The sequence below is a fragment of the Oncorhynchus masou genome, chromosome 5 (genome assembly GCF_036934945.1).
Source record: "Oncorhynchus masou masou isolate Uvic2021 chromosome 5, UVic_Omas_1.1, whole genome shotgun sequence".
NCBI lineage: Eukaryota > Metazoa > Chordata > Actinopteri > Salmoniformes > Salmonidae > Oncorhynchus > Oncorhynchus masou.
This window is the reverse complement of record NC_088216.1, coordinates 48,323,711-48,338,895: the sequence shown is the minus strand read 5'-3', so window position 1 is coordinate 48,338,895 and position 15,185 is coordinate 48,323,711. Positions and strand designations below refer to the sequence as shown.

Here is a 15,185-nt window from a genome sequence, read left to right as displayed (position 1 = left end):
TGGCATAGCGTAGAGAGGGCTAGAAACGTATTGACTTCCGAGTGTCCCTCATCATTCGCTGTGTTAGAAATGGAAACACAACCCACATCCTGTATTAGGAGGAAACTCGCAAGGAAAATAGTTTCAAAACGTCTTTCACTTGTCTGCAAGACCATAATGTTCAATCATCCTATTGACAAGGTAATCGTTCACCACGTGCTTTAAAAGTGACCAGCTCTTCCACGCTGGTATCAGTCCCCCATAGATAACTGTTAGAAATGATGTTCTGACAGTCTGCCGGTAGTGAGGAATTCCTCTTCCGTTCCACTGGTTTCACTTCACCGGTGAGCTTGTATCGTTTCAGGTACAGTCAAGGGATATTGCTGCAGCCTCAGACGATAGATTCTCATAACCTGTAACGAAGGAAACAAAAAAGTGAAAGTAACATGTCCTGGTTTCAAGAGAAATTGATATTTCACCTAGATTTCCCTAAGTCAGCATGTCCCGATTCTCCAGAGGGAATGGTGCATTTCACCCTAATATGAGGACTGCGGTACACAACATAGAAGCTTATCAGGTTCTGATCATCTTACTGTGCTTCTTCACCCGAGATTGCCCCCCCAATTGCTAATCAGTTCTGTTCTCCAGGCCCCCGCTTTTTGTCATCAAAATGGACAAGCTTGCAATGAATGACATGTATCCATCGTGATTTTCCCTGGACTTTTACTGCTGACCTTGATAATGACCTTCCCATTTTGGCCCTAATGTCTCTGTCACATATATTTTTTTACCATCACCCACTGTTCTGGCACTATGTCATGTCCTCCCTCGGGAGTTATTCCCCATTAAAGAGTTCTATGCAATAGTTAAGCATTATGTCACTCATAAAGTGAACTTCTGTTTTTCTTCAAATCGAACGTGCCTGGTATGATCACCTTGTAGTAACTACCCATCCTCCCTGCCTCAAACCCCCCTCCATAATGCGTGAACCGTCTGTGTATAAGATAAGCTCAGGGTTTTCCAACGAGTGACTCTATGAACCCATCAGAGAGCTGATACAAAACCAACTCACAACAGTCGGTGTGGTATCTGGAGGAAGCGCCAGAGTAGCTGGATTACACCGGTTCTTTTCAACTATACCCATGTCCCATAGATCTTTAATCACTACTTTAGTCGCGTCCATAGCTTCCTTGCTAATGGGATATTGTTGTGTGCAAGGTAGGGCTGATTCCCATATCCAAAGTTCCACACTCATTTTCCTTCGTAGTCCAAATAGCATGGTTCTGAACTCTAGAGCCTGCTTCAATCTTCATTGGACCAATAGAAATTGATAATGGTTTGGTTTGTTTCACATGTGTCTTCATCTCCCCCCCCCCCCCCCCACTCCTGTTGCTCTTATCTTCTTGCCTGTGTACTGAGGACATATCATATATGTTTTGCATAAGATATATATCTGTATATATATAACAGTGACTTCAGCACCCGTATCTACAAAAAAATCTCCCGCCATGTTGTTAACAGTCATATTCACATACATTGCATCCGATTTGATACAGTATGTACACCAGCTGAGATGGGACGTAAGAGGGGGTTAGTTTACCTCCACAGCATCCAGCAAACTCTGCTGCTGAGCCAAAGAGAGCTTCTTAAATTTCTGCAACAACATTGTGCCGTTGGGGCTGTTGTCTTGATTCCATTTTCACTTAGATGGGCCCTTCTTCTCGAGGCCACTTTTCATAAAATCACGTTTTCTTTTCCGACATTCTCGTTGCCAGTGACCCCGAAATCCCCAAATAATAACATACACCAGGTTTCTCTTCTACTGAACGAATAATGTTGTTGGTTTCACTCAGAACCTGCACAACTCTGACACCCACGTCTCGTGGATGCTTCAACGTTTTGGAGCATTCATCCAACTGTTTTGGAGATGCTGATTTGTGTGTGATTACTGTCTCTAGAGGTTTGTCTTTACTCCCTTTTACAGCCTGTGTTCTGGTTGGCCTAAGACATCGTTCGTCACTGCTGTCAGAATCTGTTGACTCAATGCCAGGCAGTGCTGACCAGATGCTTGAAACCTGATCTGCCTTACACAACTCAATGTGAGGATAGATTGGAGAACAGAGAGGCCACAGGTCGGGGTCACGTCTGACTTTTTCACCTGTGTCTCCTGCTGCAATAGGGAATTTCTCCTTTTAAGGTCTTTATTTGTTCACCAAGAGCTTTCAAACTACAATTTCCTCTCTGCAATGTCATAATATTAACTTCCAAAGTTGTATAATATATATCTCTATGTTTATATATGTATTTATCCCCAAAATATATATATTTATATAACCCCTTTTGAGGACTCAAACCTCTTCTAGAACACAAATTGTTTCTGTATGGCCTGGCTAACCATAACTTATGTTCACCACTAAGAGCTTGTTGAAGGCTTACATTAACCACATGTGTAAAAATTGCTACTTCACTAGCAACTCACTTCTGTGCAACAAGAAGGTTTCACAAAAAAAGATGCCTCAAACCTTTTAATAGAGTAAGGACTCCAACCTTCTAATCGAATAACAAAGGACTAAACTCTTATACATCATCACAGATACATATCACTCATTGCATGCACTATTTTAACCTGATTTGGTTCTTTTTAAATGATATTGGTCCAGACTCACCCAGTAATTCTGCCGTCAATCAGGAGATTATGAGTTGACTCCCCAAAGTGATACGTTTTTCCTGGTTGTTGTTGTTCAGAGCAAATCATCTGGGTCACGGCACCAAGTGTTAGCAATTGATGTTATTCTTCAATTATACAAACTCCAAAGCAAATCAGGGGGAGAAAAATAGGTTTATTTGAGAAGGACAAATCATAGATGTTATGCTGGGAGATGCATGTTCAGTCTCCCCTGTCCTCAGCTTTTCTCCACCGAACAAAGAAAAGAATGCCACTTATAACCCCCCACCCTAGTCTGGGGTTGACCAATCAGATGTCCTTGCGGTATAACTGGACCAATGGCCAAATAACAAGTATCCTGCCCCAGACTCAATGTACAGAGCGTAGCACACGTAGCTCTGAGTTCAGGAGTGACAATCCACAGATTCTAAACAGATGTTGAACTGAAACCCAAATCCCATTTACATTGACAATTCCCTATTGATCGTTAATTCTAGTACTCTCATCCTCTGCGTTGTGTATTTATCTTCAAAGTATAAGTCCATGCGTTTGTTTGACCTCTCAAATATGTCGCCATTTTGGATTGAAACAAGGTAATAATTGATTGCATAATGGATTCAAATGTCTGTCAGCTTCCCTGATCAGGAGCTGAGGCGTACTGCAGTACAGTGGATGGACACCATCTCTGACCCTGAGCTGCTGGACTTCCTGCCTCAGCTGGTGCAGGTAAAACCTTTATAAGTGCTTATTGAATGTCTTACGAACACTCCACGAACACCTTATGACCACCTTATCAAATGGCCATGTGGAGCTATATCCATATTTCTTACACCTATCCGTTGCACCTTTCTCTAACCATCTCTCTCGCTTTCTCTCAGGCTCTGAAATATGAGTGTTACCTTGACAGCCCGTTGGTGCGTTTCCTGCTACGGAGAGCCATAGGGGACATGCGCATCGCACACTACCTCTTCTGGTGAGAACTACTTGAGATTTCAGCCGTACGCTCAGCCTTCTCTGTCTCACCCAACTTGATGTAGGCTCTCGCAGACATATCCACGTGTGTATACATGACCACGTGCAGTGCCTTCAGAAAGTATTCACACCACGGTGACTTTTTCCCACGTTTGTATCGTGTTACAGACTGAATTTAACGTGGATTCAATTGAGATTGTGTGTCACTGTCCTACACACAACCCCATAATGTCAGTGGAATTTTTTGTTTCTAGAAATCTTTTCAAATGAATAAAAAATGAGAGGCTGCAATGTCTTGAGTCAATAAGTATTCATCCTCTTTGTTATGGCAAGCCTCATTAAGTACAGGGGTAAACACGTGTTTAATAAGTTGCATGGACTCATTCTTTTGTACAATAATGTTGAACATGATTTTTGAATGACTACCTCATCTCTGTACTCCACACATACAATTATCTTCAAGGTCTCTCAGTCGAGTAGTGAATTGCTAACAGATTCATCCACAAACACCAAGGAGGTTTTCCAATGCCTCGCAAAGAAGGGCACCGATTGGTAGATGGGTAAACATAAAATAAGCAGACATTGAATATCCCTTTGAGTATGGTGAAGTTATTAATTACACTTTGGATGGTCTATCAATACACCCAGTCACTACAAAGATAGAGGCGTCCTTCCTAACTCAGTTGCCGGAGAGGTAGGAAACCGCTCAGGGATTTCACCACGAGGCCAATGGTGACTTTAAAACAGTTACAGAGTTGAATGGATGTGATAGGAGAAATCTGAGGATAGATCAACAACGTTTTAGTTACTCAACAATACTAACCTAATTGACAGAGTAAAAAGAAGGAAGCCTGTACAGAATACAAATATTATAATACTGCAAAATATTTGGCAAAGCGATTAACTCTTTATCCTGAATACAAAAGTGTTATGTTTGGGGCAAATACAATACATTACTGAGTACCACTCTCCATATTTTCAAGCATGATGGTGGCTGCATCAGGTTATGGGTATTCTTGTAATCGTTAAGGACTGGGGAGTATTTCAGGATAAAAAAGAAACTGAATGGAGCTAAACACATGCAAAATCCTAGAGGAAAACCTGGTTCAGTCTGCTTTCCAGCAGACACTTGGAGATGAATTCTCCTTTCAGCAGAACAATAACCTAAACACAAATCCAGATCTACATGGGAGTTGCTTACCAAGAAGTCAGTGAATGCTGCAGAGTTACAGTTTTGATTTAAATCTGATTGAAAATATATGACACGACCTGAATAAGGTTGCATAGCAATGATAAACAACCAGTTTGACAGAGCGTGAAGAATTTTGATGAACAATCCAGGTGTGGAAAGCTCTTCAGAGATTTATCCCCCCAAATATATTTTAATCCCAGTTTGTAAAACAACAATGTGAAAAAGCCAAGGGGTGTTAATACTTGCTGAAGGCACTGTATGCAAATGAGATATTTCTAAATTTAATTTTCAATAAACTGTGCAAACATTTCCAAAAACATATATTCACTTTGTCATTATGGGGTATTGTGTAGATGGGTGAGAAAAAAAATAAAGAATCAATTTTGAATTCAGGCTGTAATGTGGAATAAGTCATGTGGTATGAATACTTCCTGAAGGCTCTGTACATACAACCACCTCCAATTCACATAGACCAGTCATCTCATGACTCACATTCGCTCACAGAAACACCCGCTTAATCATACAGTAGTGCACTGGAGCCCATACATGACAATGCAGTAATGTACGATATCATTGACACTTTATATGCATGTTTGTCCTGAAGACATGTCGCCACCTGCTGGACAGATTGGGAAATGCAGGGATTCTGAAGGGATTCTTAAAAATGACTTAACACAATAGCATCAGAACACAAAGTACACAATTTTATATATTTACACAATATACAGTACTGCACAAGGGACCGTAACAGAGAGTTGCAGTCCATTTTAGAATGGGTGGCTAGTAATAAACTAGTCCTGACCATCTCTAAAACTAAGAACATTCTATTTGGTACAAATCATGTCTTACGTTCTAGACCTCAGCTGAATCTGATAATGAATAATGTGTGGCTGTTGAGCAAGTTGAGGAGACTAAATGATTTGGTGTGACCTTGGATTGTAAACTGTCATGGTCAAAACATATTGATTTAATGGTTTTAAAGATGGGAAGAGTTCTGTCCATGATAAAGAGATGCTTTCGCTTTCTTGACACCACACTCCACAAAGCAAGTCCTACAAGCTCTAGTTCTATCTTGATTATTGCTCAGTTATATGGTCAGGTGCTGCAAAGAAGGACCTAGACAAAACTGCAGTGGTCCCAGAACAGAGCGGCACATCGTACTCTTCACTGTAATTAGACGGCCAATAATATCCACGCCCCGTCTCTCTTGGCTAAAAGTAGAAGAGAGACTGACTGCAACATTTTTTGATTTTATAAGAAACAAGTTAAATTCCTAATTGTTTGTAATGTTCACTTTATACACAGCACTGACAGTCACCCTTACCCCCCCCCCCCCCCAGACATGCCACCAGGGATCTTTCCACAGTCCCCAAATCCAAAACAATTTCAAGCGTATTATATAGAGCCATGATTGCATGGAACTCCCATCTCAGATTGCTCAAGTTAACAGCCGACCTGGTTTTAAAAACCAGATAAAGCAACACCTCGCGGCACAACGCCTCTCCCCTGTTTGACCGAGATATTGTGTGTATGTACTGATATGTAGGCGATGTGTGACGTTTGAAATGTATGTAGTTCTGTTCTTGTCTATTAATGTTCTGTACTATGTCATGTTTCATGTTCTGTGTGGACCCCAGGAAGAGTAGCTGCTGCTATCACAACAGCTAACGGGGATCCTAATAAACTACTAATACCAAGTATGATCAATAGCCAGGGAGATATTGGCCTTGTTGAAGTACTTCAGAAATGCGTTCTTCTTTCCTACATTACTTTAAGAATACAGACCTGAATTGTCTGAATATTGTGAATAAAAAAAAATATGGTAACATTACTTTGACCACCAGATCATTTATAGATCTGTGCTTTGCCTCAAGGGAAAAAAGGATGGATACACGGCAATTGTTATAAAACAGTTTCTTTACGTGTTTTGAACCTCTCTCTCTCATTCTCCCAGGTTGTTGAAGGACACTCTGCAGGACAGTCAGTTCAGTGGGAGGTACCAGCACCTGTTAGCAGGCCTGCTGTGCTGTGTGGGTCGGGGTCTCAGGGAGGAGTTTGACAGACAGTGCTGGCTGGTCACCATCCTGGCTAAAGTAGCCCAGCGTGTCCGGGACACCTCTCCCTCCAGCAGACAGGCCATCCTTCGGGAGGGACTGGAGGAGGTCAGGCAGTTCTTCTCAGTCAGCAGCAGCTGCCGTCTCCCCCTCAACCCTGGCATGCTGGTCAAAGCCGTCAACATACAGGTACGTGTTTTTTATTTATTTACTTTATTTTTTTATTTCATCTTTATTTTGACAGGGAGTCAATGCTGAGACCGACTCTCTTTCCCAGATGCACCACAATACACATCAAAATACAATAAACACATTAAACTACACATTCATATACACAATAAAATGCATATTATTATACACAAAAAGCTTAACTCAATCAAAAAACGGACACATTCTTCAGTTAAAAGGTCCCCTAGCAACTGTCTGAAATGCCCTAGAGGCACGAAATTCCTCCTATTTTAAAGTGTATTCCAGATCATTCCACACGTAAGGTGCAAGGAAATGAAAGGCTGATTTACCTAACTCTCTAGACGCCAAAGGAGTTTCCAGAGTTAACCAACCTTGTGAACGGTTTGATATCTTGTCATTTTCAATCTTAGCAGTTAGGTAAGTCGGAAGTTTCTGGAGCAGGGCTTTGTAAACAAAAAGAGTGTGACGATGTGACCTAGGTGACTTCAAAGACGTCCAGCCAACCTTTTGGTAAAGAATACAGTGATGAGTAATATAACTGTCTGTGATAAAACCAAGGTCGCTATGAAAACGTAGAGGCACGTGCACTTTGATAAATAGTAGAACCATAATCAAGAACCGGAAGAAAGGTTGACTGCACAACCTGCTTCCTGCTATCTAGAGAGAGACGAGATCTGTTTCTGTAAAAAAAGAAGGGGAAAAAAGCAGACTATTTAAGTCTTAGTTTCTTAACAAGCTCAGTGGTATGTTTTTTAAAAACAATAAATCACTCTCTATTCAAATACCAAGGTGTTTGTATGCAAGGACTCGTTCGGTTATAGAACCATCCGATGAGTAAAGATGTAATCCACCCAAGACAATCGTACACGAACTTGAAAACAACATGTATTTAGTTTTTATCAGTAAGGGCTTTCTGCAACAACTGCAAAATGGGACTGTAGCCTTGTCATAGCCAGGTCAGCAGTCGGGGCAATTGCCTGTGTAATAGTATCATCCGCATACATTTAAAAATGTTAACAGATTAATAGCATTTATATAAATACTGAAAAGAACAGGTCCTAGTTGTCACGTTCGTCATAACGAGGAGACCAAGGCGCAGCGTGATAAGAATACATACTTCTTTTATTAAAACAAAGAACACTAAACAAACTATACAAAACAACAAAACGAAGGTGAGGCTATGAGACACGAGTACTGACAGGCAACTACACATAGGCAATAACCCACAAAATACCTAAGGAATATGGCTGCCTGAATATGGTCCCCAATCAGAGACAACGATAAACAGCTGCCTCTGATTGGGAACCAACCTAGGCAACCATAGACATATAAACCCCTAGACATACAAAAACCCCTAGACAGTACAAAAACTACACAAACCACCCCGTCACACCCTGACCTAACCAAAATAATAAAGAAAACAAAGATAACTAAGGTCAGGGCGTGACCTAGTATTGACCCATGCGGAACACCTTTATGTACTTCAAGAAATTCAAGAAACTCCGTCAGTCATAATGGCCTGAGGTCTGACACTAAGATAATCATAAATCCATGACCAGGCGTCAGAGCTCAGGCCTTTCGACGACAACTTATTCAGTGAAATAGCAAGATCAACAGTATCAAACACTTTTGGCAGGACCACAAACAAAGCAGCACATTTTATTGTAGTGTCTAAAGCATTGGCAAGATCATTAACAACTAAAGAGGTTGCTGTAATAGTCCTTCAGTACGTCCAGGCCTAAACCCTGGTTTACATAAAAAAAATACACTTCTCAGATAAAAAGAGAAAAGTTGTACATTTACCAAGGATTGGAGAATCTTAGCTGTACAAGGAAGCCTTGAAATGGGGCGATAATTATTAAGATCACTACTATCGCCTCACTTATGGAGTGGCAGCTCAAGAGATGATTTCCATACTAGAAAATGAGGGTTATTGAGCCAACATTGATGGGCGCTGCACACTCAAGCCGACCAGGATCCAATTGGTCGCCCCCTGTGGATTTATTGTTGTCTGTTGCTAGCAAAGCATCCAATTTCTGTAAATTGCCTGAAAGAAAAGCTTTGACTATCATTTCTCTGATCATTCTGCAAGTTACCCCTATCAGCATCCAACCCAATAGCATTGTGAATAGGCTTATTAGTTCCTTTCAAAGAGATAGCCCACTGAAATAAAATGGTGATTTAAATGCATCAATGATGGCATTTGTGTCCGTAATGAAGCCTGTCTGAATTAAGATGTTGACAGAGAGGATGAAGAACTTCAGGGATTTGACAGTTTTCCAGAATTTAGCCGGATTCCCATTACAATGGGAGAGCGGTTACATAATAACCAGATTGAACCTTTCTGATTTGTCTTACGCAATGATTCCTCAGTTGCTTAGAAGCTTGCCAGTCTGGGCCTAAGCCTGTGTTCCTGTCATTGACCCAAGTATCATCCCTTTCCTGAATGATAATTCCCTGGTCAAATGAAGGATACTGTAGGGATTGGGGACGCATGCCCATGCTTTGTGTGCATAAATGCTAATGCACAGTGTCTTTGGTTTCTTGTGTGTATGTCTGCCTCTGGGTGTTCTGTGTTCAATTGTAGTATGTGTATGTTCCTTTTGTGTTTTAGTGTGTGTATGTGCTCCGTCCGGTGTGTGTTTTTAGTCTGTATGTATGCTCCTGTGTGTGTATATTTGATCTCTAATCCATTCTCTCATCTCCGGTCTGCAGTCGTGTTCCTACTTCAACTCCAATGCCGTGCCCCTCAAACTGTCCTTCCAGAACCTGGATCCTCGAGGAGACAACATCAACGTCATCTTCAAGGCACACATTCTAAACTACTGAATCAACAAACCACTTAATTGTGCCTTTCTGAACCCTTGTTGACCTTCGACATCTGTGACCTCTGTGACCTCTGTGTCTTGTGCCCTTTCACCTCTGCTTCCCAGTCAGGTGATGACCTGCGCCAGGACATGCTGACCTTGCAGATCATCCGCATCATGAACAAAATCTGGATCCAGGAGGGACTGGACATGAGGATGGTCATCTTCAGATGCTTCTCTACTGGACGAGGCAGAGGTGGGGAGGGAGGAAGGGAGAGAGGGGTGGAGATATAAATTGGGGATGAGTTACATTACTGACTCACTCCCCTCTATACCCATGTCCTCCCCCTCTTTCTCCTCCTTTCTATCCCACCCTCTCTCTACCTCTTCCCCTCTCCCTCCTCTCTCCTGTTCTCCTCTCCCTCCCCATCTCTCTCTGTCAGGTATGGTGGAGATGATTCCCCAGGCTGAGACTCTGAGGAAGATCCAGGGGGAACATGGAGTGACTGGTTCCTTTAAGGACCGCCCCCTGGCTGACTGGCTACAGAAACACAACCCTACAGAGGACGAGTACGAGAAGGTACGCTCACTAAAGCGCACGCACACAGTTTTTCGCATGCATGCACGCACACACTCACTCAAGCACACACACATACGCACACACACTCTCGCTCTCTGTCTCTCGCTCTCTCTCTCTCTGTTGTACACACTTTGACCTGTAACCTCTAACCCTGTTCCACGGCATACTAGGCTGTGGAGAACTTCATTTACTCGTGCGCAGGCTGCTGCGTGGCCACCTACATCCTGGGTATCTGTGACCGCCACAACGACAACATCATGCTGAAGACCAGCGGTCACATGTTCCACATCGACTTCGGCAAGTTCCTGGGACATGCACAAATGTTTGGCAACATCAAACGGTAAGCCCGTGAGGCAGAGAGGACGCTGGGAAATGTATGCCCAACTTCAATTTAAAATCTAGCCGTAGCCCCTATTGCTAGGACAGAGGATCACAACTTTAGCCACTTGTTTTTGGCCATGCCTCACCGAAGGGTCCTTGCTATCTAGATTCCTTTGGATGTCCCAACTCTGATGTCACCCCACTGAAGTTGACATTTAAAATGGTTACGGTAAGGGGTTAATGTTAGCGCTTAGGGTATGGACATCCCAAGGATCCCGGAAACGGTCTTTTTCTGATTGTCAGACCGCTAAAGATGGTTCTGTTCCTATTGGCAGAGACCAATGGCCCTGTGTTCTGATTAGTGTTTCTCTGTGCGCGTGTGTTTGTGATTGTCAGGGACCGTGCTCCGTTTGTGTTCACCTCTGACATGGCCTACGTCATCAACGGGGGAGACAAACCTTCCAGTCGCTTCCATGACTTTGTGGACCTGTGCTGTGAGGCCTACAATCTCATCCGCAAACACGCACACCTCTTCCTCAACCTACTGGGACTGGTGCGTACACACACACGCACTCGCAGACACACACACACGCACACACACTGATGTTTTCCTGTGTTTTCTGTGTAAGATGTTGTCGTGTGGCATCCCTGAGCTGTCCGACCTGGATGATCTGAAGTACGTCTACGACGCGCTGAGACCTCACGAGTCTGAGGCTGACGCCACCATGTACTTCACCAGGTAAACACACACACACACACTTCTGTTTCAATGTCTGACGTCAGATAGATCAGTGCAGGCGGTCGTCTGATAACTCGCATACACCCATGGGATAGCTAGAAAGAAGTTCAGCTACAATATGTGGTCTAAAATGTTACCAAGGTGACACCTGCAATTTTTGGTGGTAGAATCATTTATGAAATTTGAAATGTGCATGAAAATTTGCTCGCTGCTTGCTGGCTGAACTAGTATCAAATCAATCCATATGAAACGAAAGGGAGGGATGCTAACAACGCTAGTTCACACACTCAATGCTGAGTACCCCATCTTGCAAGCTAGCTAGTGTATTGGCGCTCTAGCAAATTTGCATGATATCTGTTCTGCCCTGATTAATGCGCCGAGTTCTACAGCACAGCTGAGTTCCACATTCTACACGACAGATTGGTTGAGGGACGAGCGTCACGTAGGAGTGATGCCATCTGACATGAGACTATGACTTTTGTGTATAACTCCATAGACTGTGTGTCTCTGTCTGTTTTTTTTCGCTTGTCTGCTATGGTTGTTGTCAATTGTTTGACTCATATCCCCCCCTCTCTCTCCCCTTCTCTCTCTCTCTCTCTCTCTCTCTCTCCTCTCTTTCTTACCCCTTCTCTCTCTCTCTCTCTCCTCTCTTTCTTCCCCCTTCTCTCTCTCTCTCCTCTCTTTCTTCCCCCTTCTCTCTCTCCTCTCTTTCTCCCCCCCTCTCTCTCTCTCCTCTCTTTCTCCCCCCCCTCTCTCTCTCCTCTCTTTCTTCCCCCCTCTGTCTCCTCTCTCTCCCTGTCTTTCTGTCTTTCTCTTTTGTCTCTCTTTCTCTAGGTTGATAGAGTCCAGTCTGGGCAGTGTTGCCACTAAGTTGAACTTCTTCATCCATAACTTGGCTCAGATGAAGTTTGCCTCATCCGAAGAGCGTCCTGTGCTCTCCTTCGCCCCACGGGTTTACACCCTGAAGACTGACGGACTCATCCGCAACCTCTTTGTCTGCCGACACATACGAACCTACAGCCCCAGCAAAGGATACGTAAGTCTACAGTCATACACACCTACGACCCTAGTAAATTAAACTTACGTAAGTCTTCAGTCATACACACCTACGATCCTAGTAAATTAAACATACGTAAGTCTTCAGTCATACACACCTACCACCCTAGTAAATTAAGCACACGTAAGTCAATAGTTGCTTCAAGGTCCAGAGTTGAGTTAGTGGGACCTACACCACGAGTATAGGCCCATCATAAATATAGAATTCAAACGGCCTCTACCGCACGCTTACCCACAGTATAGCCTCAGTAAAGGATACATCATGTAAGGGTCCAGTCATGTAAGATTATCTCTTCTATGGTTTAAGCCAGCGCCGCGGAACACATACTTCTGCAGTATGGGTTGGAATCTGTCCCTCTGCTGTTTCAGCAACTCTCTCCTCTTGTCTTTCCTCTCTATCCTACCCCCCCCCCCAAAAAAATCTATGTTTAAAAGATCAACTTTGCTCCAGTATGTAACTCTTGTGTAGCATACAAATCAAATACAAATCACATTTTATTTGTCACATGCGCCGAATACAACCGGTGTAGACCTTACCGTGAAATGCTTACAGTGCCTTGCGAAAGTATTCGGCCCCCTTGAACCTTGCGACCTTTTGCCACATTTCAGGCTTCAAACATAAAGATATAAAACTGTATTTTTTTGTGAGGAATCAACAACAAGTGGGACACAATCATGAAGTGGAACGACATTTATTGGATATTTCAAACTTTTTTAACAAATCAAAAACTGAAAAATTGGGCGTGCAAAATTATTCAGCCCCTTTACTTTCAGTGCAGCAAACTCTCTCCAGAAGTTCAGTGAGGATCTCTGAATGATCCAATGTTAACCTAAATGACTAATGATAAATACAATCCACCTGTGTATAATCAAGTCTCCGTATAAATGCACCTGCACTGTGATAGTCTCAGAGGTCCGTTAAAAGCGCAGAGAGCATCATGAAGAACAAGGAACACACCAGGCAGGTCCGAGATACTGTTGTGAAGAAGTTTAAAGCCGGATTTGGATACAAAAAGATTTCCCAAGCTTTAAACATCCCAAGGAGCACTGTGCAAGCGATAATATTGAAATGGAAGGAGTATCAGACCGCTGAAAATCTACCAAGACCTGGCCGTCCCTCTAAACTTTCAGCTCATACAAGGAGAAGACTGATCAGAGAGGCAGCCAAGAGGCCCATGATCACAATGGATGAACTGCAGAGATCTACAGTTGAGGTGGGAGACTCTGTCCATAGGAGAACAATCAGTCGTATATTGCACAAATCTGGCCTTTATGGAAGAGTGGCAAGAAGAAAGCCATTTCTTAAAGGTATCCATAAAAAGTGTTGTTTAAAGTTTGCCACAAGCCACCTGGGAGACACACCAAACATGTGGAAGAAGGTGCTCTGGTCAGATGAAACCAAAATTGAACTTTTTGGCAACAATGCAAAACGTTATGTTTGGCGTAAAAGCAACACAGCTCCTCACCCTGACCACACCATCCCCACTGTCAAACATGGTGGTGGCAGCATCATGGTTTGGGCCTGCTTGTCTTCAGCAGGGACAGGGAAGATGGTTAAAATTTATGGGAAGATGGATGGAGCCAAATACAGGACCATTCTGGAAGAAAACCTGATGGAGTCTGCAAAAGACATGAGACTGGGACGGAGAATTGTCTTCCAACAAGACAATGATCCAAAACATAAAGCAAAATCTACAATGGAATGGTTAAAAAAATAAACATATCCAGGTGTTAGAATGGCCAAGTCAAAGTCCAGACCTAAATCCAATCGAGAATCTGTGGAAAGAACTGAAAACTGCTGTTCACAAATGCTCTCCATCCAAACTCACTGAGCTCGAGCTGTTTTGCAAGGAGGAATGGGAAAAAATGTCAGTCTCTCGATGTGCAAAACTGATAGAGACATACCCCAAGCGACTTACAGCTGTAATCGCAGCAAAAGGTGGCGCTACAAAGTATTAACTTAAGGGGGCTGAATAATTTTGCATGCCCGATTTTTCAGTTTTTGATTTGTTAAAAAAGTTTGAAATATCCAATAAATGTCGTTCCACTTCATGATTGTGTCCCACTTGTTGTTGATTCTTCACAAAAAAATACAGTTTTATATCTTTATGTTTGAAGCCTGAAATGTGGCAAAAGGTCGCAAAGTTCAAGGGGGCCGAATACTTTCACAAGGCACTGTACTTACAAGCCCTAAACCAACAATGCAGTTCAAGAAATGGAGTTAAATATTATACTAAATTATCTAAGGTTAAAAGTCAAATAAAAAAAACAATAACAAGGCTATATACAGGTGGTACTGGTACCGAGTCACTGTGCGGGGGTACGGGTTAGTCGAGGTCGTTTGCACATGTAGGTAGGGGTAAAAGTGACGATGCATAGATAATAAACAGCGAGTAGCAACAGTGTAAAAACAATAGTTGGTGGTGGGTCAATTTAAATAGTCCTGGTGGCCATTTGATTAATTGTTCAGCAGTCTTCAGACTTGGGGGTAGAAGCTGTTAACGAGCCTTTTGGACCTAGACTTGGCGCTTCGGTACCTCTTGCCGTGCGGTACCAGAGAGAGCGGACTATGACTTGCGTGACTGGAGTCTTTGACAATTTTTGGGGCCTTCCTCTGACACCGCCTAGTAT

General features: G+C 42.9%; 1 protein-coding gene across 2 annotated transcripts in view; it reads left to right on the top strand.

Annotated features, from left to right (window-relative positions):
• LOC135539739 (phosphatidylinositol 4-phosphate 3-kinase C2 domain-containing subunit beta-like) overlaps nt 1–15,185 on the top strand; it is a 73,289-nt gene that overhangs the window by 50,265 nt on the left and 7,839 nt on the right. For both annotated transcript variants that reach the window (XM_064965812.1, XM_064965811.1), the window contains exons 17-26: nt 3,277–3,370; nt 3,523–3,617; nt 6,763–7,051; nt 9,767–9,859; nt 9,985–10,114; nt 10,302–10,438; nt 10,609–10,778; nt 11,156–11,312; nt 11,389–11,498; nt 12,333–12,534. In XM_064965812.1, the coding sequence (XP_064821884.1) occupies nt 3,277–3,370; nt 3,523–3,617; nt 6,763–7,051; nt 9,767–9,859; nt 9,985–10,114; nt 10,302–10,438; nt 10,609–10,778; nt 11,156–11,312; nt 11,389–11,498; nt 12,333–12,534 (1,477 nt within the window). The remainder of the gene's footprint in view (nt 1–3,276; nt 3,371–3,522; nt 3,618–6,762; nt 7,052–9,766; nt 9,860–9,984; nt 10,115–10,301; nt 10,439–10,608; nt 10,779–11,155; nt 11,313–11,388; nt 11,499–12,332; nt 12,535–15,185) is intronic.